This window comes from Patagioenas fasciata, chromosome Z (assembly GCF_037038585.1).
Source record: "Patagioenas fasciata isolate bPatFas1 chromosome Z, bPatFas1.hap1, whole genome shotgun sequence".
Taxonomy (NCBI): Eukaryota; Metazoa; Chordata; class Aves; order Columbiformes; family Columbidae; genus Patagioenas; species Patagioenas fasciata.
Genome location: NC_092560.1, coordinates 59457052 through 59483587, shown reverse-complemented (window position 1 = coordinate 59483587; position 26536 = coordinate 59457052). Strand labels below are relative to the sequence as shown.

The 26536-nt window shown below is 37.1% G+C and overlaps 1 protein-coding gene across 1 annotated transcript in view; it reads left to right on the top strand.

Annotated features, from left to right (window-relative positions):
• ITGA1 (integrin subunit alpha 1) overlaps positions 1 to 26536 on the top strand; it is a 77972-nt gene that overhangs the window by 36196 nt on the left and 15240 nt on the right. The window contains exons 7-21 of the mRNA XM_065860393.2: positions 4372 to 4520; positions 6249 to 6399; positions 7946 to 8111; positions 12213 to 12286; positions 14831 to 14975; positions 16168 to 16310; positions 17597 to 17740; positions 19420 to 19674; positions 20105 to 20235; positions 21630 to 21793; positions 21983 to 22119; positions 23091 to 23201; positions 23764 to 23849; positions 24053 to 24188; positions 25157 to 25237. Of these exons, the coding sequence (XP_065716465.1) occupies positions 4372 to 4520; positions 6249 to 6399; positions 7946 to 8111; positions 12213 to 12286; positions 14831 to 14975; positions 16168 to 16310; positions 17597 to 17740; positions 19420 to 19674; positions 20105 to 20235; positions 21630 to 21793; positions 21983 to 22119; positions 23091 to 23201; positions 23764 to 23849; positions 24053 to 24188; positions 25157 to 25237 (2073 nt within the window). The remainder of the gene's footprint in view (positions 1 to 4371; positions 4521 to 6248; positions 6400 to 7945; positions 8112 to 12212; positions 12287 to 14830; positions 14976 to 16167; positions 16311 to 17596; positions 17741 to 19419; positions 19675 to 20104; positions 20236 to 21629; positions 21794 to 21982; positions 22120 to 23090; positions 23202 to 23763; positions 23850 to 24052; positions 24189 to 25156; positions 25238 to 26536) is intronic.

Below are 26536 nucleotides of genomic sequence, written 5' to 3'. Positions count from 1 at the left end.
GCAAAAGCTAGGTGGAGTTCTCTTGGTTCCTCTTCCCCTCCTCCCCTGAACATACCCCATCTTTCTCCCAAGCCCACTACTTGGGAACCTTCGCACAGCCAAAGGTAGTAACGTGTTTATACCACATACTCCACCCACACTGTCTGCTCACAGAAAACTGTTTTTAAATTACTGTTGAATGGGGAAGAGGAGAAACAGCAAAGCAGGCTTATTCCTCCCTTCTCCTCTGGGAGCTCAGAACAGAAATACAGGAACAATTGTTTAGTTTCTGTCCGTTTAAATCGATTTTTCTGTTTTCATCTTTTGAGGATTGTTGAGCACGTAGAAGTAAGTGGACTTTCACTGACTTCAGATTGTTTTCCTCTTGCACGGAAAGGAATGAGGTGATTACAGAATAAGTCCTTAGCAGCTTGGGTGTGACTTGTTCAAAACCGTGTTTTGATTAGAGGCTTGTGAGGTATTTTTTTTCCACTTACCTCCTCCATGAAAACAGTCATTAGATTTGTGGCATGTCAGAAGAGAAATTCCTTAGTGTGCCATGTTTGGCAAATTTGAAAGTGGAAGCCAGAAGATTCAGAGGTAAAAAGTCAAAGTCTATGGTTTATCTTTTTCACAAGTATTTCCTTCTCTTCCTCTTTCTGTTCTCCAGAAAATTCACAACGCCATACTGATGATTAAGCTGCATATCCTGAGCTTAGGAATAAAAGAAGTAAAGGCAAAGTGATGATAGAAAAGTGGAAAAGTAAGAAGGAATTAAATGAGAAAAAATAGTGCAAGTAGGAACAAAATATTTCTCTCAGCCTTATTTCACATTTTAATGTAAATGCAAAGCCAGATAGTTTTTTTCCTCTTTTTTAAACTTCTGTAGAGATAATTGTCTTTTTAACATGAGGGTGTGTTTTTTAATCTGTTACATATGAATATCCTTCTGTGGGAGAAGAATTTCAAAAGAGAAAGTAGAATGCTTCGATATGTTCAATTCCAGCTTTAAAGCTATCTTGAAATGGCCTTCAGAAACTTTCAGACAAGTTTTATTTCTCCATTAATATATGAAATAGGCAGCTATAGGTGTTTGGCCTGTATCTTATAATATCTCCAAAAGGACTGTATCAGTGGAGTAATAAGTCATATGTTATGATCAGTTTTATCTCCAGAAGAACACAAGTGTATTAAAGAGGTATTGAAAATATTCAGGATGAAGAAAGGCTTTTGCAATGGTTTACAAGTAATTCCTGTCTGAGTCCCCAGAGCAAACAAAATGTAGTAGAATTAATTCAATTTTGCTTCAGTTCAGGTGTCTTTAGCATACTCTTCATACAATGAAACTTATTATCCATTAGGGCTTCCCAAGACATCTCTGTTTTTCTTTTATGCTAAAAATTATTTAAGTACAACCAAAATTATTTCTGATTTTCTTCCGCATCCCAATGATGAAAATCCTAGCATATAATTTCCATGTACGAAACGGTTTTCCTTTCATTTTGTTGTTGGTTTTTTTACCAACTAGATTATCTTAAAAACTTATTGGGAAAGCCAGAATGTACTTTCCAAATAAGGGACTGTATTCACTTATAGAATGACAATAAAGAATTGCCCTCAGAAATGTTTCTCCCAAAGTAGAACAGTCCTTTACTTGCCTGTTTTCTCGTACAACACTTTTTCACAGGAACTGGGGACAATTAATGAATTATTCCCTTGTGTAATATAAAAGCCATGGAATGCTAGGGAAGGGAACACAAACTTAAGAATTACAAAGATGTTCAATAGATTATGGTCAGTAATGCTGGGAAAAATATTAGGTTTTCTGGAGCAGAGCAGGGCAGAATTACTTCCTTCTGTGTTGTAGAACTGCATTTTCCAGACTTAAACAGGCAGATCAAAACATACAGTGCCTGTAAGCATCATTCTTAGGGGCTCGCTGAAGTTACGCAGTTTGAACAGGTTTATTGTCCCATAAAGGCACATTTGCATCATGAAGATATGTCATTTACTTTTTTTCATCAGATTAAAGGGCTGAAAAAACACAAACCTTCACTGCTATCTAATAGAATATAGTTCTAATTTTACAAGACGGACGTGATTCTGTGATCCAGTAGGAGACTAGAACATGCAGCCTAGTAGTATTTTGTCAGTTCTGGAAGCTTTTCATTACCTTTTGTTGAGGAATGGCACATCTTTCATGCCATGAAACATGTAGAGCACAATGAACAGTGTTTTCAAAGCTAGTCCTAAGGATGGGTCCCACAGAACAATTGTATGGCATAAGATAACCACATGCCCCTCTTCCTTCCTGATATACAAGCTATGCAACACAGTGCAGTTTTCCAGACTCAGATGTTCTTCCCATTCACTTCCTGAGAAGGAAATGCTCAAAATGTTTACTTGCTGTGATCATGGACAACGTTTCCTTTCAAATAGGAAATGATACAACTCAATGTCAGCTTGTAATCTTTTTAAGAAAAACGACAACACCAACATGGGTCTCTAGAATCATGAAAGACTGGCACATACTTTACAGCCTGGAAGCAATCAATAGTTGATTTAGTCCTTACTACCAATAAAACCCTCAGAGTTGCAGATAAAGAAGCTGATAATCCACAGCAGTGGACTCCAGGGCATATAATAGTCTCTGGCTACACTTGTGCTTGGTCCTGGAATACCTGAGGCACTCCTCCTGCTCCAAAAGAAAAAACATGATGAAAATCACTTGTTGGTCACCAGTTAATGGCAGTCTTTTTAAATGACTAGCAGTGTCCTCTTCAGTTCATCTGTGGGTCACTTCAGATGCATGCCAAAAAATTGTTGCCTTGAGGGGAATAGGTTAAAAATTTCATCTTCAGTTTGGCATTTAGCAGCCGCCACATGACTGTTCTGAGTCGTAATACAGCGTGTGCCCCAGCCTATTCTGTAAACATCGTGCAGGATTAATAGGCTGCTGCCCACCTGAACATGCAGCCTCTGAATGCTCAGCTGCAGATGGAGTACAGCATGCCTCCGAGAGAAAATTGAAATATCCTAAAAGGGAGCAACTTGTCTTAACTTTGAACTTATATCAGTTCATCGAGATTTGATTTTGTTTTCAAAAGGATACAGAAATCGAGTGGGATACATTTTGTTCCTCCATACCATTATAATTATAGTGCCATAATTGCATAAAACTATATATATAGCTTTTCATGAAGAATGTGGTACTGATGTTTAGTATCAAATACTGCTACAAGCAAACAAACATTGTGCAGAATCTGAGAGGCTATGAAAATACCTCGGAAACCACACAAAAACAATTGCAAAGCACATAATCCGTCACTCCTAAAATAACACGATAGCATATACATCCCAGAGGTCTTCTTGATCTTCAGTACCTAAATGCTCTAGTGCTTTTAATAATAGATGAGTGAGACATAAATGTGCCATGTAATACTGCATTATCCTAAATAACACTTATAAATTGTCACGTGTAACATAAAATTGAACTATGATTATGGAACATTGTGTAGAATCTTCCCCAGTAAAAGCCGCCAGGAACCTGCCAAAATGTTAAAACTGACAGAGATGAATGAGATAAATTAATTAATACTAAAGAATATTGCTCATCTTTTTATTTCACACTTGGATTTGTGGCAATTTCCTTCAGGCATATGTGGCTGGGTTCCAGTCCCATGCATTGATCTTTCATGCAAAGACTTGTCCTGTTGAGGTCATCTAGAGTCTTTCCATCATCCTCTACCATACCCCGAAGCCACCATTTTATTTATGTTATCCCCTCTGGCATTTGTAGAGCTCTTACTTGGGCTTGCCTCCTGCTGGGAGAACAACCATATGCTGATTAAGATGGCCCAGCTGTCTTAATTGATATAAGGGTATTTAGGTCTTCCTCTCACCCTGAAGGCCTAAACTGCTCATTGCAGTGCTGTTTCTAGGCCAAGTTTAGGGTAAATAAATTGTAGGACTATTATATTTTGGTAGAACGAAGAGAGCTGTGAGTGAACCATGACCTTGCATTCTCTAAGGAAAACTGTTTTGAGAAGTTGTGACTGGTGGTTAGGGCATTCGTCTGCCGTGGTGCAGAGGAAAGCAGAGCTAATGCACAGACTACTGCAAGGCAGAAAGAGCAAGGAGTTGAGCCTGCTTTTGGATTTATTCCTATTTTTGATAAAAGCTATTTAGAAACTTCAAAATGTTTAACAAGATTGAGTGTTTTCTAGCCAGTCTTGCTCAGCTGATTATAGGTGTTTCATGCTGAGGGAAACACATAAAGCTCAATCATTCCGTTCTTCTCCTGGCTGGTACAGATGAGCTTTTATGCAACTGCAAGAGACACAGATCTTTCTTTAAGTGTAGTTGATTTATGCCATGAACTATGTGTTTCAGGTTGGAATTGTCCAGTATGGACAGACTGTAGTCCATGAATTTTTCCTGAATACATACTCAACAACAGAAGATGTGATGGCTGCAGCCACAAGAATACGCCAGCGAGGGGGCACACAAACTATGACAGCGCTGGGAATAGATACAGCAAGGTACGTTCACAAAATATTGTCCTGCAAAGGGTAGAAACAGATACAGTGACAGTTCTGATTTTATAAATTAAAATGTGGTATGGTTGATATCTGACTTCATTCTAGCTAAGCAAACAAAATTTAGGAGGAGGATGGATAAACGGACTCTATCCAGCATCTAGAGCAGTTGTATATGGCACCAAGAAAAGGCAGCTCAGCTGTCTCTTGAATGGAGGAAATAGGGAATGAGGAGAGACATGGAGCAAGGTTGTAGTCCTTGGGAAAGGGCTGACAATCTTTGATGTCCACTCAGAGCAGGTAGGAACCATGTGTGTATAGAGATGAAGGAAATTAAGTTCTTCAGAGGAAACAGGAAAAAATAGAACTCATTAGTGTTTGTCTTCATTCTGAAGTTAAGATTATTATGGGGTTTGAACTCACACTCATCAGAAAGCCTAGAAATCTTGTATCTGAAGTCATTGAAGGTTCTGGATCATCATGAGAATAAAGATCTGTTGTAGCAGTAGCATTATTTAGAAATACTTCCTTTATGACCAAAATGAAATCTGTGTTTTGTAGAACAGACAGAAAATGCAAAACCTCTCAGACACTTTCAAACTCTATTATGTTGTCCTGCTATCTTTTTCCTTCTGTACTTTTTTCCCTGGCATGACAGCATGACTTCATTCCATAAAAGATTTCATTCACCCTTTCCAAACAACCACTTAGTGAAACAAACAGCATCTTTCCGATGAAAATTTGATTATCTGACCAAAGTTTTGTTGATGTCTTAAATCCAATGGAATTCTTACATATTCACCACTGATGTTTTCCTTAGATACAAGCAGCAGTTGAGGGAGTCTGAACAAGTTCATGAAAGCAGAACCAGCTGAGAATTGCCAAATACTCAGAAACTACATGTGGTTCAGAAAGTCCCAGTGCACCAAAAACTGTTGCAGGCTTGTATATACAGAAACTATCAGCAAAAGCTTCGTCTGCTCTTTCAGTCTTCCTATCCATCCACTTTTGCCCATTGTCAGCAGGAGATCTTAGCATTCACTGATGTGGCCAGCCTTGGAGTTCTGCGCTATTCTGAAAAGAGGAAGCCCTGCTTCCTTCCATCTCCTGCAGAGTCCTAATCCAACCTTGCCTTTTCTGGTCTACTCCAGAGTCTGGGCACGCAGCTGCCCAAAACCTCAGTGCCCATTTGCCTACCTGGGGCTGTGGAATTCAACTGGTCACCCCCACCTGCCTCCACTCACCTGCACCCTACTTCTGCCACATCCCCAACACCCAGATTTACTGTAGATGTGCAAGGTGTGCTGGTAGCTGAGTAAGGACTTCGAACACTTGAAGTGCTGCTATAGGGTAAAAATGTGTGGGATTTTGTGTGGGGGTTTCATGATGAGGGAGAGTACATTGCTTTGGGTTTTTTCAAGCTGCTAAAAGCTTTTTAAGATGCCGGAAGTTGTTTGGAGAGAGGAAGAATTCTTCCCCATCCAGCATTGTATTGTCTACTGTTGCTCTCACATGAATGAATAATGAATGAATGCTTGTGAAACTCTTTTGCTGCTAACTTTCATTTAAGTTCCAATTGTTGTTGTTTGTATTTGTTAATGATTGATATCAATCTCCTTTTCTTGCTTCTTATTTAATATAAAGTCTTTTCATGTATAGTTGACTATGAAAATATGATGCACGTGCTGAATGCTAACATTGCCGTTCTCCAAACACTTTGCTTTCCTTTAGGAAAGAGGCTTTTACTGAGGCTCACGGTGCACGAAGAGGAGTACAAAAAGTAATGGTTATTGTGACTGATGGGGAATCACATGACAACTACAGATTACAAGAAGTGATTGATGATTGTGAAGATGAAAACATTCAGAGATTTGCTATTGCTGTAAGTGAAATTTAATGGGAAAATTCAGAATCTTACATGCGTGTTTCATTTTCCAAATGTAATTTCTGTTTAAAAAGTTCATTTCACAGAATATTTATGGAAATACAATCATTTCAGAGAGGAAGACAAGAAAGAAGCTGAAATAGACATTAAAAAATTGCTTTCTGGCTTTATAGCACATGAGAAAAAGCAATATATCTGTCTTCCTGTTGATAACAGGTGTGTGTATATGAATAGAAAGGAGAAAGTGTTTGAGGGGCAGCATAAGAATAAAACTTTTTTGTTAGGAGCAATATTTAACAGAGTGGGTTAATTCAAGTCTTCTGAGCAATTTCTATAGACACATTACCTACTTAAAAAAATGTAAACCATAATAAAAAACAAGCTTAATATGGCTGTTCCGTGTGCTAGCATTCTAAAGTTGTCATTTTCACAATGAACAAACTTAGTAGCTGAATCAGAGGGTGAATGTGATGGAGGTACACCTATATCAAGAAATATAGAAACGTTTATAGTAGATTTGGTGTGACCTCCCCACAGTATTTGTGTATTCTATACTCAAATCATCTGTTTTCTCTCATTGAATTTGAAGGTACGTTGGATTGTTGCTTCTCTGTTCTTATCTTTCTTTGTTGTGTTATAATGAGGTGGTATGGAAGAATACAGCTTAAAGAAAGATGTCTTTAATTTAAAAAAAAAAAACATATAAACCAAAAGTTAAATGCAGCAGCACACAAATTTTCAATGTTTTCCTTCAGAAAGCTAGAGATCATTAAAAAAAAATCATCCTTAAAGCTGCAGTACCTTTAGCAATAAAATCTGCCTAGAACCAAATTTTAATTGTTCCAATGTCCAGAATGCTAGAACATGGGAGTTTGTTTTTATTTCCCTCTCAAAGCAGGCTAAGTGTATAGAGAACTTTTATTTCTATGAAAAATCTGGAGAAGAGGGTCATTTTGTTCTGAGGCATCCTGAAGTTTTACAGCAATGATGTCAAAACCACAAAACCACTGTACTGTGATGAAGCTGTTAACACTAAATGCAAGTGTTGTTGTTACATGTATTTGTAAGGCAAATCTGCACACAGAAGAGAATTATTCTATGCCTAATTAACTTGTTATTAATCATTTATATACCATGTTATGCGAAGGACTGGTGGTACCTATGCAGAAGCCCATGCAATTGTGCGTTCTGGTTTGGGTGGCTTTGTGCTGTTTTTTTTTCTAAGTTAAGGCTTACTTCAACAAATCATAGAGTCATAGAATAAATACTAGAATTTTGTCAAAAAGAGGAAAAAAATACAGTTGAGGATAGCAGACATACTTGTTTTGTTTGCTATTGTTGATATTTTCAGAGAAACAAGTGAGCCCTCATACAGTTCTCATTGGAACATAACAGTTTCAAATCAATTTGAGGGAAGTTTTAACAGAACAATTTAAGGTTAGATATTATTTCCCAGTATGCCTTGACAACCTACCTCAAAGATATCTTTTAAAACAGGTTATAAAACCTGTCCTTGACTTCTTTTTTTTTTAATTCTCTTTAGATTCTTGGCAGCTACAGCAGAGGAAATTTAAGTACTGAGAAATTTGTAGAGGAAATAAAATCCATTGCCAGTAAGCCTACTGAAAAGCATTTCTTCAATGTCTCAGATGAATTAGCTCTGGTAACTATTGTTGAAGCACTTGGAGAGAGAATATTTGCCCTGGAAGGTATGTCATCATTTAAAATTTTGCTTCCTGCTTGCATTATAACTGAAGCAAATGCAAGACCATCTGCTTTTTCTTCCTTTGCAATGTATTGTGCTGCATAAAATGTATTATGCAGATATTTTTTCATGCTGATCATAAAAATATTTCACCTTAGACAACAAAAACATAGATAATGATGTGAAATATATTCAGATGGGGTAAAGCCTATGAAGACAATAACCTAAAATGTAAGTAATCATGACTGTCTTAGCTGGGGTAAACATGAAGTTGCCTTCCCTTAGGTAAAAAAAACACTGCCAGATCTTGTCCTGATCAGCCCATGGTCATGTTTCTCCTACCTATACCTTTAGGTCCTCTTTCTGCTGAGTTATTAGTTACAGCATGTTACTTTGCTATACAAGTTATCATGGACTTGGCATATAGAGTTGACAAGATGTATTTTTCCTTTGGAAATGGTCATGATACTCAGATTTTAGCTCAGAAATGTCATTCTCTCATAATATCTGCTTACATTCTCAATCCAAATTAGGCAACGCTGTCCAAAAGTCTGTTTGTTTTAAGCACACTACTGATAACAGAATACTGAGTTTATTAGTTATAAATTACACTGGACAACTCTGAAGGGATTTGTGTCATACAAGGAAAACATCCATCTATTCTGACTTATTTTTTTCAACATCTCAACTTTACAAGTAGCTGGAATACTGTACTTTAGAGCTGGAACAATAATGTTTATTTGAAAGTCAAGAAATAGTACAAATATGAGAGAGAATTTTAAAGTTTTTTAAATTGGAGCTATATTTCCCAGACATATTTGGGTATTTTTTTAGTGTATCATTTAGCTTGATCAAATATTACTCTTTTCAGGTGATCATTACTAAGTATTTTTTCCAGCTTATGTGTTCTTACTTTTTTAGGTTTTGGAAGATATTGTTTCCCCACTTTTGAAACAAATTAATTTCAGGAGAATTTATTAATAATCTCTCTAAAGCTCAAAGTTTAGCTTATTGAGTACTTCAAAGTTCGTTGAATAGGGAGCTCTTTTGTTAAGTCCCTGGAAGAATAGTGGAAAAGTAGTTGTTCAAACAGAAGTTGAAAATTTAGTCTTCAATCTGTGCTTTGTACTTCTAGAAAAGTGAAAAAAAATCATTGTCTTTCATGAGTAGAATAAAATCTGTTAGTTACACTTTTAAAACACTATGGATATAGAAAAAAGTCAATCAACTTCTAGTAATGACAACAGATGAAGGATATAAGACCCAATGTGACTAAATTCCTGGATATCAGTGTTTCATGCCAGAGATCAACCTTTTGAACAACCAGATGCCAATGAAAGAGATGGTCTTACTTTGTCACACTCTGCCTTGTCCCTTTTAGCAATCAGTAGCCATTAGGTAGTGCTTGTCTGTCACATGAAACCCCAGCCTCCAAATAGTCAAGTAAATTGTGCTGTTGGGGAATGCTTTATATTATGAGCACTAACCCTTCCATTGAATTCAGTAATTCATTCCTCTAATCATAAGCAAAAAATTATGAGATATTTGAACATTAAACAAGTTTTGTATCTTAATAAAATACCCAAAAAAATGTAGTTATGTTGGCAGTGGTGAAAATGTTTGATTAAATTGTAAAGATGTTATCTGTTTATGTGATAGTCAGCTCTTGAGATGACTAATCCTCGTCACCTTGCCCTCGAGTATTTTGGTACTTCAAGCATAATGTATCTCTTGATGTATCAACAAATTCTGCAGTACTCCTTGAATTCAGCTTTTATTTTCTGCAGAAGATGCAGGAACAAAAATATTCTTTTTGTATATTATTACCTTTTATTTAGCATAAACCTATTATAAACCATTAGCAAATTTTTGCATTGATGTATTTGCCTTATTTTCAATTTATATTTTATATAGGTTTGTTTGTATTATAAAAAATACATTTTTGAAACAAAAAAATATGGAAAATTATTTTCATCTGCCCTGTAGGAGACAAGCTAGGTAATTTCACCACTCCCAAAAAGCTTCTTGATTTCCAGATTTTTAGTATGAACTCAGATACACTAAGATTTCTATATAAGACACCAGTGATATGAGACAAGACATGTCGCCTCCTCCACCAGTCCTATGAATCACACCATCTGGCTGCAAGGGAATGAGAATAGAAACTGAAAATTTGATCTTTGCTTTTTGTCAAAACATAGCAAGGCTGAGTTGTTCCAATGGATTGATAAGGCTAGAGCTAGAAGATGCTGACTAGGTCAGTTTCTGTTGATTCTTCAGGAATGGTTTCCTGTCCCTTCCCAAAGCATTTCAGGAACTATTGTAGATTTGCAACTGTGTCCATGGAAGCATTTTTGTGGCAGATGAGAAAAGAAGATTGGTTCTGCCCCACTCAGCTTTCTGGTGACAATATGTTTAAATTCTCAATCTAAATAATCTCTTGCTAATATAGTAGTACACTTGGTTTTTAAAATTGTATTTCTTGTTTTCTTTTTTGTTTTGGCCATTAAGAAAATGCAAAAGAAAACCGCGAGAGAGCTGGAAAATTACATCCAACAAAAACCCATGCTTGACAGCCAGTGGATTTTTACACAATCTTTTTCATATGCCTCTGTGTCTCATGGCATGGACTTCTGGTTTTAATGGCAAATTTAAGTTTTATCCAACCCATAGGCAGGCACAAATTGTTTTTTTTTAACAAATATCCTATGTAGGATGCTTGGCAGTTCAAAACTCAACAGAAAGTCAGGCTGGGAGCTGTTATCTAAGCAGCATTCAGAGCTGAACACACCAACAGTATCGGCATTGTCCTCTGCCTCAGACTGTGAGAGTCTCATCTTTCTCAGCTCATTAAGGAGCATCCTTTACTGCATGAAAATGTTGTTTGTTAGCAAATGTGCAACTTCATGGTTTTATTCTTAAAAAGGACTTTTTCAGACTTAGCAAAGCAACTGCATCTTGTGAAACATGATAGCTTATGTTTGTGCGACTAACATTTTGTGTTTGAGATCATGTCTCCTTCCTGTGACTGGCTATAAATCCCAATAATTAGCAAAGACATCATGTCCCAGGGAGTAACATCTGTGGTTTTAGTTGTTGAGTATCAAAAGTTCAGTATTATTTAGTAGTTCAGATGCCTGAAATTCATGCAGCCATCCTCAGTTTCATTCACATAGTTGGAGGTTCGCCTCAGCACTCAGCTGGTAGCGAATTATGAACTTTTCCTGGACAAGCATCAGACCAGTTTTCATAGTTCCCCTTTACTGCTCAATACCATATCTTGCCGTCAAGGAGGAATCAATACACATAATATAGTTAGCTTACTTGTGATGCTTAAGATGGCAAAATAGTCCTTGAGTATTACTTTAAAACAGAGAAGAAGGGGCAGACCTTTCTCTTCCCTGATGATATTTCAAGTGTACCTAGGAGCAAAGCAGCCCATCAGAGTTTAATAACTAACATATGACTACTTGATAAGATACTGAAACTAGGAGTAAATCGCCTGACACCTTTTTTTTTTTTTTTTTTCCAAAGTCACTTGGAAGAAATGGAAGATTTTCATGTAAATTTCTGGGCAGGATTATAATTCCCAAGCCCTTCCCTGAGGCGTATGAATCTTGGACAACTGAGGTTTTCCTATGTTGTTTTTCACAAAGGTTCATGCAAACATCAAATGTTTTTCATTTAAAGTTCTACGAGCTGCCTACGAATTTTTAGTTGCTACAATACGAGGCCAGGGTTACATGGCTGGTGTTTTATTGTTCACTTAGCTCAAGTGGAAAATGGCTTAACCATATTAATCAAACATTCCAAACATATTTGCCATCAGCCTGAGGTCAAATCTGGTCAGTTTTAGCGCAGAAATATTTCTTGGACAAGTTCTGAGACATGATCTTAAAACAGAAACTCTTGTACTTAATGGCAGCATTTGTCACAGATCTTAATTTCTTTATTATAAAAATCTATGGAAAACTATATTCACTGAATATTCTATTTAATTATACTATCCTTTATATCATATGAGCATTTTCACTACATTATTCAGACACTTTTGTGGGGTTGAAACTAATTTATTTTTCAAAACTTATTTTTTTCTGTTTAATAGCAACAACAGACCAGCAGGCAGCCTCATTTGAAATGGAAATGTCTCAAGCTGGTTTCAGTGCTCATTATTCTCAGGTAAACAAATTGTTTGAAAATAAAAGTTCTTTTTTGGAGTAGATTTTTTTTTTTTCTTTTGGTGAAGACATGAATTTAGAATGAGTATTTCAGAATTCTTTGTATAGTCCTTTTTGCCATTGGGAGTTCTTGAGTTTCCTGTAGTCCATTATTTTTTTGTAAAATATATTCAAAAATTATTATAAACAATGAAAGGTAAGAGAATAAGTACCTTCTTCACATGAACTCAAAATGTAATGCTCTCATAGTCCTTCATATCAGGAGAATAGTCTATAACACGTTAGGAAAGACAAAGACTTTGTAACAGGACCTGTAGTGACAGGACAAGTGGTAACAGTCTTAAACTGAAAGACAGTAGATATACATAATCACAGAATGTTAGGGGTTGGAAGGGACCTCAAATGATCATCTAGTCCAATCCCCCTGCTGGAGCAGGAGCACCTAGATGAGGTTACACAGGAATGTTTCCAGGCAGGTTTTGAATGTCTCCAGAGAAGAAGACTCCACAACTTCCCTGGCAGCCTATTCCAGTGCTCTGTTACCCTCAGCGAGAATTTTCTTCTCAAATTTAAGTGTTCCAGTTTGCAACCATTAGCCTTTGTCTTCTCATTGGTTGTCACCAAGAAGACCCTGACTCCATCCTTGTGACACTAGCGCTTTATATATTTGTCAACATTGCTGAGGTCACCCCTCAGTCTCCTCTTCTCCAAACTAAAGAGACCCAGCTCCCTCAGCCTTTCCTCATAAGAGAGATGTTCCACTTCCTTCATCATCTTTGCTGCCCTGCACTGGACTCTCTCCAGCAGTTCCCTGTCCTTCTTGAACTGAGGCGCTCAGAACTGGACACAATATTCCAGGTGTGGTCTCACCAGGGCAGAGTCAAGGGGAAGGAGAACCTCTCTCGGCCTACTAACCATCGCCCTTCTAATACACTCCAGGATGCCATTGGCCTTCCTGGACACAAGGGCACAGTGCTGGCTCATGGTCATCCTGCTGTCCACCAGGACCCGGCACTGCTTTCTAATAGGTCATTCCTCAACTTATACGGGATTGGATAGGTTGGATATAAGGAAGAAATTTTTTGCAATGAGGGTGGTGAGACACTGAAACAGGTTTCTCAGAGAAATGGCAGATGCCACCTCCTTGAAAGTGGTCGAAGTCAAGTTGGATGGGACTTTGAGCAACCTTGTCTAGTTGAAGATGTCCTTCTCATTGTGGAGGGGTTGGACTAGATGACCGCTAAAGGTCCCTTCTAACACAAACCATTTTATGTTTTTATGAACTTAAAAACTGTTCTCTCTAAATATTCGTGTATAAATTGACATTGCATTGTATTGGTGAAATTGAGACAGAAGAGATACAAAAAGGTTATTTCTGTCATGGGTTTGTTCTGCATTATGAGTAACATATCGTATTCTTCATTCTGTTAGTACAGTGAACAACTTCATTCTCAGAGGTTAAATATAAAACGGGGATGCAAAAATCCGGGATTTGCATTAGCAGAAAATCACTATGGATTTTATTTATTCTTGAAAAATCAAAAATTATCCATTGTGATGATTTGCTCAGTTTATACAAATGAAATTAAACTTCAATGTAAGATCAAAAGAACTGGGAAGACTTCAGCTCTAAAGATATGAAAAAGTAGTGACAGTGGAAAAGAGCACAATAGGAGAGTAACAACTGAACAAACACTGAGCAATCCAAGAAAAACTGACATAGGACAACTTCCAACACAGCTTTGTATACAGCTCAGCATATCACGGGTAAAAAACAGAATAAAAGACTTGTGCTATGATTTTACATAAATACTTTATTGCAGAGGTACCCTCCATTCATTTTTTACTCTCTGCAATACATTACACATGATGCTTCAGATGGTGTATCGTACCTTAGAAAACAGTGTTATCCTGACAAGGGAGTGCGAGGATTATTTATAAGGTTATCTGTTTGGTGGAGCATACTCTTAAAGTTCACAAACAACTGACCTGCTATCATCAGAATCTCACTTCAGAAGTAAGTCTTTCAGTCCTTGGTGCATTGACAGGCCCTGGGTCTCTGGTGTCTGTCTTATCTAGAAGGCTGCTTTCATGCCTTTAGGCAAGAAAGGTCAGCAAACCCTTTCTCATTGACCAAAGCTTCTTGCACAATACAGAACACTCACACATACAACAAAAAAGGTTCAGGTTTCTGAAAGTTTGTCTGGGAAATCCCTACAAGTGCTGTATTCTCCGATTAGCTTAGCCAAATCCCATTGGTCTTTCTATTTGGCCTGGAATGATAGCTGAAGTTGTAGAAGCTGTTTTTCACACTGCTGCTTTACCTGAATGGCCATTATCATTATCATCATCATAATTTTTTAAGTTGGGTGCATTTTTAACAAGAAGTGGGAAGCATGCTGTGTTTGTAGGGGTCATTTTATAAAAGGAAAAGCAGGGCTAAATATGTAAGTATACAGGAAGCATTACCCAAATGCATCATGATCAATGAATGTCTAAAGATGATTCACATAGAGAACAGGCTTTTTGTTTTTCTCCATGTAAGGACTGGATCATGCTTGGAGCTGTTGGAGCATATGACTGGAATGGCACAGTGATCATGGTGAAGGACAGTGGTATTTCAATGCCAACTAATGACACTTTCCGTGATAGGCTCTCAGAAAAGAATGAAGCCCTTGCAGCCTATCTAGGTAAGAGAAATAGCCCATCTTACAACACTTTTTGACAAATGCTACAAGACCTCTCTCAAATCTCACTTACAAAGAGTATCTTACAGAATATTGTAATATATTCTAGGAGCCTGGGAAAATGTATAATGTATGGAAATGTCTACCATATGATTTCCTTGTTCTTTAAAAAAAAAAAAAAAACCTTCTTTTACACTCAAAAAACTAGTCCAAACACTTACAGACCTAAATATATCTAGACTTTCCCCAATAGAGATGTCTAATCTGTTCAGAGAAGTTTTCACAGATTCCTCTGGAATTCTTTTCAAGTTTTTCTATGTCTTGATATTTAGATTGATTTATACAATATTCAGTCTAAATCTTTGCTTAAAATTAAGCTGATTTATGTCACTCAGTGGTCAAGAACAACAGTTTACCACTATATTTTTTATAATAATATTTTGCATATTGGCAGGCTATTGTTTTCTTCTCGGCCTTTTCTCCCAAAAAGCATCAGTAGCCTTGCTCTCTCCTCTAGGTCTTGCTTTCTACACCTCATGGTTCTATTTGCTCTGTTATCTCATTTAAGACACATTTTCAGTGATGAAGAGTCAACACTAGAATAATTTCTTTTTTTTCCCTGAGTACACTGTTTGTGTTCTTTGCAGAATACCATTAGCTATTTTTTGTGTACCTCAACTTTGGTAAAGTCATTTTCAATTTAGATCATGTCCTCCATAAGACTTGCAACCCTGCCACAGTTTGATTCATTTGCAAATTTTTTAAGTCTTCCTTCACCCAAGCTGTTAAATTGTTGTTAATATTAAACAGAGCTAGGTTCAAAATGCCCCTGGAATCACATCTGGAAGACTCTATCATTTTGAGAGTGAGCTGGTGACAACTGTTCCTGGAAAGCAGCTTTTCATCCAGCTATTCACAAGTTATTTCATCAGTACCATCATATTCTTACACTGTGTGAGAACGGCAAAGTGAACATGATTCAACAACCTGTGAACAGATTTAATAACACAGTGGTGCTCATGACTCTGAGACTGCAGACAAATGTACATCCAGCCCTTTTAATTAACTCTGCTATTATTATCTTGCAAAAGTAAGGCTAAACAAGTTGTAGAATAAGCCTCAAAAAAGGCTCTGAATCACAGCAAGTATTTCTGATGCATCCTGTGTGTACTGCATGTTCTTTTCTGCTTCGTAGGATATACTGTGAATTCAGCATTGACACCTGGAGGTGTACTGTACATAGCAGGACAACCACGATACAATCACACTGGCCAAGTTGTCATCTATAAAATGGAAGGAAGAGAGGTACAAGTACTTCAGAGGTTAAATGGAGAACAAGTAAGTTGATGATTAACGTAAGAGAGGAATATGGCATGAGAAACAGAAATAACTATTTCAAATTAGAACTTTACATAAGAAGAGCAAGTGAAACACTGAGTTGTGAGCAAGATGAGAAGGAAAGATTAGGTAGATGCTCTGGTATAGCAAGTGATGGAAAGCGGACTCTACAGCACAGACACTTGGAAATTTTGTCTTCAGGGGTTAAACCTTCAGCAGTGTCAAAGTGGTTGTAGCCACCTCTGTATTTGCAATATTCTCTGTCTACTAAGTGGAAGGGGTATGTATCTGGCAGGAAACAGGTGTTAGAACATCAGCTGACATAGCATGAAATATTAAGTAGCTGCTTGTTATACTGAGTAGCAGCTCACGGACAACTGTTCCTGCAGGAAGAAGACAACATGTAATCACATAAGAAAAGATTGTAGTATTATATTATGCACATGAGGGCTGAAAGACCTGCCTACTCAGGTCTCCCCAGGCTGCAGTTCAAGCTTCTTTCAGAAAAATTCAAGTTACCCAATTCCCACCTATAGCTGATATTTGCAACTCAGCTAATCAGTCCATTATTCTAGAATCAGTGAAGGAAAGTAGGCATTTTTAAGGCTTGAGGGAACTGGCCTGCTTTGAATATCTTCTGTGAGATGATATGCATCTTGCAGTAGAAGGGACTGCTTCTCATGTTGAGTGTAAAGGAACTGCAGGGTGCCTACCTTAGCTGTGAAGTGAATGTAATCAGGTAAAGCCCACACCTAGTACCCAGTTTATTAATGTATCTAGGTCTTCGTACAGATCTTGTTCCTCTGCATTTAGTGGCAGCTTAGGAACTAAGGAGACTTCTGCAGTGTGCTATCTTGGAGCTTTTGTCCACCATCCTGCCCTCTTCCCCTGGCAAGCCTAAGACCATTGATTTTGCTCCTTGTACGTACTGTTGTTGGGACTGAACAGAAAACTATCTTCCCCAAGACTCTTCAATTCAATACGAGATCCTACTCCCCTTAGCAGGCAGCAGGCACTATTTGTACCTTTCAAACTCAAGAGAGTTGAAAGTTGAATGGACCATTCTTAAATAAAAATATCTGACAACAAACCCTAAAACAGAAAAAAAAAAAAAAAAAAAAATTCAAAGGTGAACAGAAAATCTTTACTAGATAGCAAAGAAAAATTCTGCGTAATTGTTAACATTTGGCATTGTTGCAAGCAACCATAAAATAGGTCTCTGAATTGAAAACATTGCATAATGTTGCTGACTCTCTCTCTGATTTATACCTTATATTTTCCTGCAGATTGGGTCATACTTTGGAGGTGTTATTACCACAATTGACATCAACAGGGACTCATTTACAGACCTTCTTCTTGTTGGAGCTCCTATGTATATGGGAACTGAGAAAGAGGAGCAAGGGAAAGTATATGTTTATAGTCTGAACAAGGTAAGGATGATGTTTATTGACAAAGAACAGAATATGCTCCTTACTGTCTTCATATCCTTGATCAAAGAAATATGATGAACTTAGCTGGGAATATCACCTGTTGAAAACAGAGAAACATGATTTGACAGTTGAGAATATAATAAATATTGTTTTTGAAAACTTTTTTCTCAATCTCGTTTTCTCACCTTTTTTTTGGTAATGGAATATATTACATAGGCAAGCACTATATCTTGTAAACTGTAGTATGTCATATATGCAAATTTATAGGATTAATTTTCTATCACTTTTTTTTTTTTTTGCTTTCATGGAGTAAGGAACGGTAGGGCTCTCTTACCAACCTAGAACTAAACCCTATACATCCAATAGCTTTTAAACGTGTCATGACTAGACTGAGGAGCACACCCGCTACACCTCAGCCTCTTAATTTGGCCCTTTTCATTGTCTTTTGCATATTTTTTTTCTTCTTTTAGTCCAATACCATTGTGTGTCATTATAGCAGTTATCAAAATATGTCCTAGCAATGACATTCTCCTTAAAAGGCGCCTATAAGAAGGATGGGGACAGACTTTTTAGAAGAACATGTTATGACAGGACAAGGGGTAATGGTTTTAAACTGAAGAGGGGAGATTCAGGTTAGACATGGAGAAGAAATTTTTTACAATGAGGGTGGTAAAACAGTGGGATGGGTTGCCCAGAGAGGTGGTAGATACCCAATCCCTGGAGACATTCAACAACAGGCTGAACAGGGCTCTAAGCAACCTGATATGGTTGAAGATGTCCCTGCTCATTGGAAGGGGGTTGGACTAGATGACCTTTGCAGGTCCCTTCCAACCCAAACTGTTCTGTTACTCTATGATTCTCTTCTATGATTCTAAAATACTATTGCAAGAAAAGGACCTGAAGAGACTGGATCTATTTGACAAGGATCTCCTCCAGTTTCTACATGCATATTGCTAACAACAAATTGCTGGTGAACAGGGCTGGCAAGAAAACAAGAATTCCATGTCCTTCAGTAATGTGAGGTTTTGAAGTTTGTTTTTCCTGTGCCTCCTTTTATCTATCTCCAAATGAAGATGCAGCAACTGTGTGACACTGCTAATCTGTAACATGGAACTCATAAGTGTAATCTCTTGGAAAGATTGGTTACATACCTCTCTGTATGTGTGGTTTTGGTCTAGGGTGCACACTGGACCAGAAGAATATATATAATAGGACAAAATTCATTCTGTGTAAGCAAAATGCTGTCTTTTGTTCCAGAATAAAAAGTATTGCCATCTGTGTCTCATCAGAGACTTGGCTTACTTCGAAGATCAATAGAATTCCTTTAGAAGAACTTTCTATACTATCTTAAGAATAAAGCGCTTTACTTAAAATAACATCCAAATATAGTTATGATGCTATGCTTTCCTGTGACCATCTAACTTCAAGAAAAATGAAGAAGCATCTAGATGCAGAAAAAGAGGGAGTGAGAATGTCTTTACTACCCACTGCTCAGAAAGAAAATTTGAATTATAGTTACAGAATCACAGTTTCTACAGTGCACTTAATGGCTAGGAGTAGGATGTATTATAATTTTTTCATTTAATTCATCAGTTTTTCTTCTAGAGAGGAGCTCTTACAAGCCTGCATTGCTAAAATGCTGACAGAAATCCACAAACTCTAAATCTGTTCTTTTATAGACAAAGTTTGAATATCAGATGAGTCTTGAACCTATAAAGCAAACATGCTGCTCGCCATTAAAACAGGACACCTGCAAAGTTCTTAAGAATGAGCCTTGTGGTGCACGCTTTGGGACTGCAATAGCTGCAGTAAAGGATCTCAACCTTGATGGATATAATGACATTGTAATAGGTTCTCCCTTAGAGGATGATCATCGGGGAGCTGTTTATATTTATCATGGCCATGGCAACACAATCAGTAAAAAGTATTCACAGGTATGAAGCAAAACTTTACAGATTGGCAGCCACTGTAAATGTATGTAGCACAAATCCTGTTTTCCCATGTCTTCCCAACATAGAATCAAACTGTGATTTTACCTGTCATGACAGATTCTTTTTTAAAATGATCTGTAATTTTAAACTGAGTTTGATTTAACTGATTTTGATTCTAATAATGTTAGAAAATATATTTGTATGTTTTTATTAGAAACGTGAAAACTGCTGTATAGTCAGAAAAGCAGATATTTTGCAATTCTGAAAATTTATAGTGCGTTCATCACCATGGTAACCCTTTTAGGAGTATTGTAATGAAAATTTAGTATATTTCAAGAGTATAAAAGCCATCTAACTGCCAACAAAGGCATCTTGAATGTTCTTATAAAATCCTTCAATATGTACTGCATAAATCTCTTAATGTTTTCCACAGCGTATTGCATCAGGTGGAGATGGAGAAAAAGTGAAATTTTTTGGCCAGTCTGTGCATGGAGTAATGGATTTAAACGATGACGGGTTGATTGATGTCACCATTGGAGGCCTCGGCGGGGCTGCCCTCTTCTGGTAGGGATACTCACAGCAGCTGTCGAGCCAGAAAATAACTGTCTTGGGTTACTGGTGCAACTCACATGCACTGCTGTTTGGACTGTTGTGAAGATACTGGTTTCATCTCATGCTTTGACACTAGCTATGAATCTTCATATTTTCATGTACTCAGGAATGAGTATAAAACTTAATGTATAGCAGTAATAAATATAGGAATGTTTTAGAAATCTTGTTAGCTTAATATGAAAACCTTGTCCCCCTTGACCATATTCAAAATAGAAACTGATTCCACTAAGCAAAAGAAAGAAAAAAAAAAGGAAAAAAAAGGAAAAAAAAAAAAAACAAACAACACACACACACACACACAAAAAAAACCCCAAGCTTTCTCGTTTTCACACTGTACTGGGTCACTAAGAAAACACATTTGACTTCCTAATAAGAAATCTCTAGTCTGACACCCTACAGAAAATCTTGGCAAATTTAGCTCAACTTTCTGGTTAACACTGAATTCATTTTCCTTACAAAAGAGTGTGGTTTAGATGGTGTAATGAGCAATATATATTTTTAAGGGAGAAATATACCAGTAAGGGAATAAACAAGGTAACATGAAATCTCTCATTTCTAAAGCACAACCATTTCTCCCTCTGGCAATGCAATTGCTAAGGCAGTTCCTTGCTTTCCCTGTCCTGCTATTCCACCTGACTCAACTGCTCCATGATCGAGTTTGTCAGGTCTTGCTACCATCCTCAAGCTGCCAGCTTCTCCTGACAGTCCTCTGGTAGTCTGTCTTTCTAAAAGCTCCAGGTGTGAACACAATGAGATGCCCCTACATTCCATTGTTTAGATCACAAATTTGAAGAAAGATATTTTTCCAGCTAGATTTTATGCTGGTTTAGTACACCAGCACATTTCTTGTTGAGGTCAAAAGGGGACAGAGCCAGAGCAAAGGGAGAGGCAGGATGTGTTGCAGCAATGGGGCAAAGGGGCACTAAACTGAAGCAAACTGGAAGTGAATCTCAGCGTGCTTATCTACCCACAGCCTAAGAGATGGCACACTACCCTCCAGCTCCTGTATAATATGTTCATCTGTGGACATCCTTGACGATGCATCTGCGCCTTCAGTCTCTTTTAAAATGGGCCTGACTCTATAGAGTTGCTTAAATGCTTTTGAAAATATTTCCTTTCATCTGGTATCTGTTCTGAAACATTTACAGTGCTGTGGAGAAAACCTGTGATCATGTTTTCTGTAATTTGTTGTTTACTGGTACTATATAGTATATAGTTAATATTTGTCTAGACCATCACATGTGTGTATTCTAATGTTGAATATTGTGCATTTTTAAAGTTCATAAGCTAGAAAAAGTTGCTGCTATTCTTTTCAAGGCACTTTCTCTCTTTGTCTTTTTGTTAAGGTCTCGTGATGTGGCTGAAGTAAATGTTTCCATGCAATTTGCACCCAAAAGCATCAATATCCAACAACAAAATTGTCAGATAAATAAAAGAAAAACAATATGCATAAATGCCACAATTTGTTTTAAGACCAGACTAAAGTCAAAGGAAGATACATTTGAATCTAGTAAGTAGATAAGCACTAAGCTATGGAATCTTTATGCTATAAAACTGCTATGCTCATATTTGTTTATTTCTCCAAGAATGGGATGCAGCTCCTCTAAATTCACTATTTCAATTGCATCTAAGATACTGGGGGGGAAAGAATGTGTAGAGGCAAATTCGTTCATAATATTGGTCTCAACTTTCTTTGCAGGTCTGCAGTATTGGATTACTCTTGACTCTCAGAGGCAAATATCTCGAAGCTTGTTCACAGAAAGCCATGAGAGGAAAATGCAAAAGAATATAACTATCAAAGATTCAGAATGTATTAAACATAACTTCTACATGTTGGCAAGTAAATCATTTAAAGTGTTTTTGTCATGTGGACATTATAATAACCCAAATGTGTTCCATTAATTGTAAAACAGACAACAAAATCTACATCCAGAATTAATCTTAAGTAGAATAGTATCATAGAAGGGTTTGGGTTGGAAGGGACCTTGTACATAAAGTTTGTTCACTACCTAGGGTTTAAATTTTTGTATCTGTATGTATAAACTGTTTACTTTTATGTACAGTTCATTTTTCTTTGTTTCTTTGTTTATGTCTATCTTGGAAAGATCATGACACACGTAGTGGAACCAAGCAACTATTGTGGTTGGTAGTTTAGGTGCATTCAGCAGGAACATGTGAGCTGCAAGTCTAGTTTGCATAATGGTGCAATTCCTCCTGCTAAAATATAGTAAGAAAACTCACAAATCAGGTTTGAGCTATAGAATACTTATTCACTGTGAAACAGAAATGTAATTTCTGAGTACAAAATTGCCTAGATCGTAACTAATGTGCAGAGTCAATAGAGGTAAGTTACCCACATTTAAAATATTCAGTGACTTCACAGTTGTATCTAATGACAAACAATGCCCAGAATTTGCTTGGGTGTGCAATACACCTCCTAAGAGCAAGCCTCAGTTCAACTTCACATAGGGTCATAACCGCTGCTGTTCGTCTTACTGATCCTTTAAGCACAACTAAAAGGGGAAAGTCTGTGAGTTGAATCTTCTGAGACATTCTTAAATGAAACTGTGTTGAATATGCTCAGACTATGTGACATTTTTGTGATGAGATGACATACACAAAAACATTATGGATATTTTTAAACATTGGCTTGCACATTAAATTCTTTGTCGGCAATTGCAAGCAAGGATGGTGACAGCGTGACTGAAAAAAACATTTTACCTCAGCATTGTTTGGGGTTTTTTTTAATCTCCTTAGATACTAAAGTGAACGTCCATGACAGCAATTTTGTTTTCTTTATGTTCTAGGATAAGCCTGACTTTCAGGACTCTGTAAGGGTTTTGCTGGAGTTCAATTTTTCTGATCCAGAGAGTGGACCTGTTCTTGATAGCAACCTGCCAAATTCAATATCTGAATATGTAAGTCAGCATGATTCTGTATTAGTAACCAAAGTATTTAAACTAAAATTCATATCCCACACAAGACCTGAAAGTACTACCCACAAAACTGGCTAGAGAGGAAACGTTGTTGAGCCTGTCCAGAAGATATTTCCTGTAAATGAGTCTTCACGAGTGAAAAGCTTGATTCAGTGTGCTTGGGAACCAGGCTGGGGTTTTAAAGCTGTGCAGAGTTAACTAAAGATAGAAGAGAGTAAAAGAAATTTTATTATAATTTTTTTACATAAATAGAGCAGGGAAATGTTAGTTATATCATTTGATGGTGCTTGACATAATTCATAGTTCTATTATTGCCTCTTTTTCAAAACTAGATGAATCATTTTGAAGGAAATTATTAGAAAGGTTATGTTTCATGTAGGCATTTTACATTATACTGGCATGTTTAACTGATTAATATTAGGGAAGACTCCTTTGACTTTCAAACACAAGACCTTATATAAAATTAGATAATTCATTAAAATGCAAGTATTTAATTTTAATAATAAATGTAATAAAATTGAGAATAAAAATACTATTGTTGCAGATTCCTTTCACAAAAGATTGTGGAGCCAAAAATAAATGCATTTCAGATCTTGTTCTGAGTGTAAAAGCAAGCATAGCTGGAGACAGGTAACTACACTGTGTTTATTGTATCGCTTGATATTTGTACAAAATTTCCATGTAAATTATAAATTCTGTAGTCTAATAAGAAAATGCTGTGGAATGATTTCCAAATCAGAAACAATATTGTCTGGACACTGAAAGAAATACCTGTTTATGTTAAAAACACATTCAAAAGTTAAGATGTCCAACATTCTTACTCTGTTTTACAGCTCTTCTCCATTCATTGTAAAGTCACGCAATGATAAGTTCACCATTCAGCTCTCTGTGAAGAACAAAGGAGACAGTGCCTATAATACCAGAGTTTTGGTTCAATCTTCTCCAAATATTATTTTTGCTGGCATTGAGGTAGGAATTTTTCACATTATCATGAGTATCATAACCTATATTGCTAAAGAGTTCTGAGAAAGCATTTTTGTAAGCCTGAATTTCACTGCTCTGGCATCATCTCAGTCGATTGGAAGAGATTCCCTGGAACTGCTGTCCTCACTTATCCCTCTAAAAGAGTGTATTTGTTTTGACCTTAGTGGACTTTTGCCTAGTTTATCTCAACTACAGATGCAAGTTCCACAGTAAGACCTACACAGTAGGTGCCTGCATCTTAGGTAAACATGAGCACCACGAGTCATTTGTACATCTGTAGAGCTGATACTGCCTCCTTATTCATCAGTACAGATGCTGAGCTTCTTGAATTTTCCTTTTTCACATGTAGGAAAAAGCACAGCCTTGGTAGGGTAACATAGATAAGGGCCTGCCTCATCCCTACCTCAGACAGCACTTCCAAAGTAGCTGCTTTTCTGCCTGCCTCAGCAGATATGCTATGAATTGATCTCTATCTCAGGTGGGAAACATTAGAAGAAGTTTGGTTTCAATCAATATTTCTGATGTTGCACATTAGAAGTCAGGGATCCATAGTACTGTTGCTGACCCTGTGGCAGTAGTTTATGAAGTATGAATGTCATTTTACTTGCCAAGCTAGGAACACATTTACAAAATTACATGTAAAAAATGTGTACTTATGCTGATCTGCTAGACCCCATGACTAACTTGCATGATGTCTAGTTTGTGTATAATTGTTAATGTTCCAAACACTTTCACTGGAGGGCTATAATGGCTACTAATTTATGTAGATGTCCATAGGTGGAAATTGTTTTGCAGAAGTTAGGGCTTCCTATTTTTCTCCCAGTTTATTTAAGGCTTTGACTCTTACTATGTTTTGATGATGAGAAGTGGCAATGGTATATAGGTTCAACAGGCCTTTAATACTTAGGTAAAACTTTGCACAACGTCATTATTTCACTCTATTTTTCCTTTAGGATATACAGAAAGATAGCTGTGAATCTAATCACAACATCACCTGCAAAGTGGGATATCCATTTCTAAAACCTGCAGAAGAGGTAAAAGGTCCCCCTGCATACAAGTTCTCCTTGTTCCATGTTATTCTAAGTGCAGAACAGTTCCCTATCACCTCCAAATTTCCTTCTCTTGTGTTCATCTGAAGACCTGTCTATTCATGCTTTCCCAGCTGTTCTTGGTATGAACTGCCTGAGCCAGATAGGAAAACATCAGGTCTTCAGTAACTGGACAGTAAGCTGTGGTATTTGGGGAGATAAAACATGCCTATTGTCATCCTTGACATTGTCAGAAAGCAAGTGGCACACATGGTCAGAAGTGTGTGTCTCCAGGTGTATAGAATATTGCTTAGGATATATTGATAGGACAGGTTAGGATATAGCCATAAGACATTAGATACTGTGGCTTTCCACAGGTTGGAGCCTATGACTTTAGTTACTTTGTATATAAAACTTAGTCAGATCGTTGAAAAGACAATAAGCCAGTATGTGGAAATGCTAACCTGGATCTGCGAAAGCCAGGCATCAAGACCTCACCCCTGCTCAGTGGGGAGAGAGAGGCCTCTCCAGCAAGCAGTCCACTTAAAATAGAGCTCCAGCTTGAACAGCTCCAGTGATAAGTCTGTATCTCCTACTGGAATAGAGAGGGAGCTTTATCTAAACTAAGCCTTTGAAACTATGCATCTAAGCTTCACTTAAATAGTTCTGATATCAAATTGAGAAATATAAAATTGCATTAAAATAAGACCAGCTGTCTTTCCTAGCAGTTTCATGTCTGTTCCTCTGTCATATTAGGTCTGTGTTGCAGGTGTATAACAGAGGAAAAATCAGGAGAGATGTCCTTTTGCATTGCCTCCCACATATACATTCCAGTTTATGTCTTGGACCTGTAGGAATTAAGTCAGCTGTTACTTTCTTGCAGCCAAATAAGCTTACTACTCAGTGCAAGTCCCTGCAATGCTCTGTTCCCAGCTAGATGTTCCATGTTTTCCTTTCATGCTTTGATTGTTAGCTTGTCTGTAACTACAGATCCCCAAATTCAGACATTTCATACTCTCCTTTGAATTCAGAAAAGAATTAATGTCTGATTCACTAATAAACATTCCCTAATAATATTCCTTTTTGAAGCCTCCTCTTGGATATTTTTTAATTTTAAATCTGAAGAACTATCTAGGACAACCTTCTCTGTGCCCTTTTGTAATAGAAATTTGTACAATTAAAGGAAAAATAAAACCCTGAGCTGAAAACTCCTGTACAGTAACAAATAGTACAAGCTTTGCTACATATAAAATTACTCTTAAGTGTCAGCATATGAAGAGGGACATATTTGGGACAGTGTTCCCA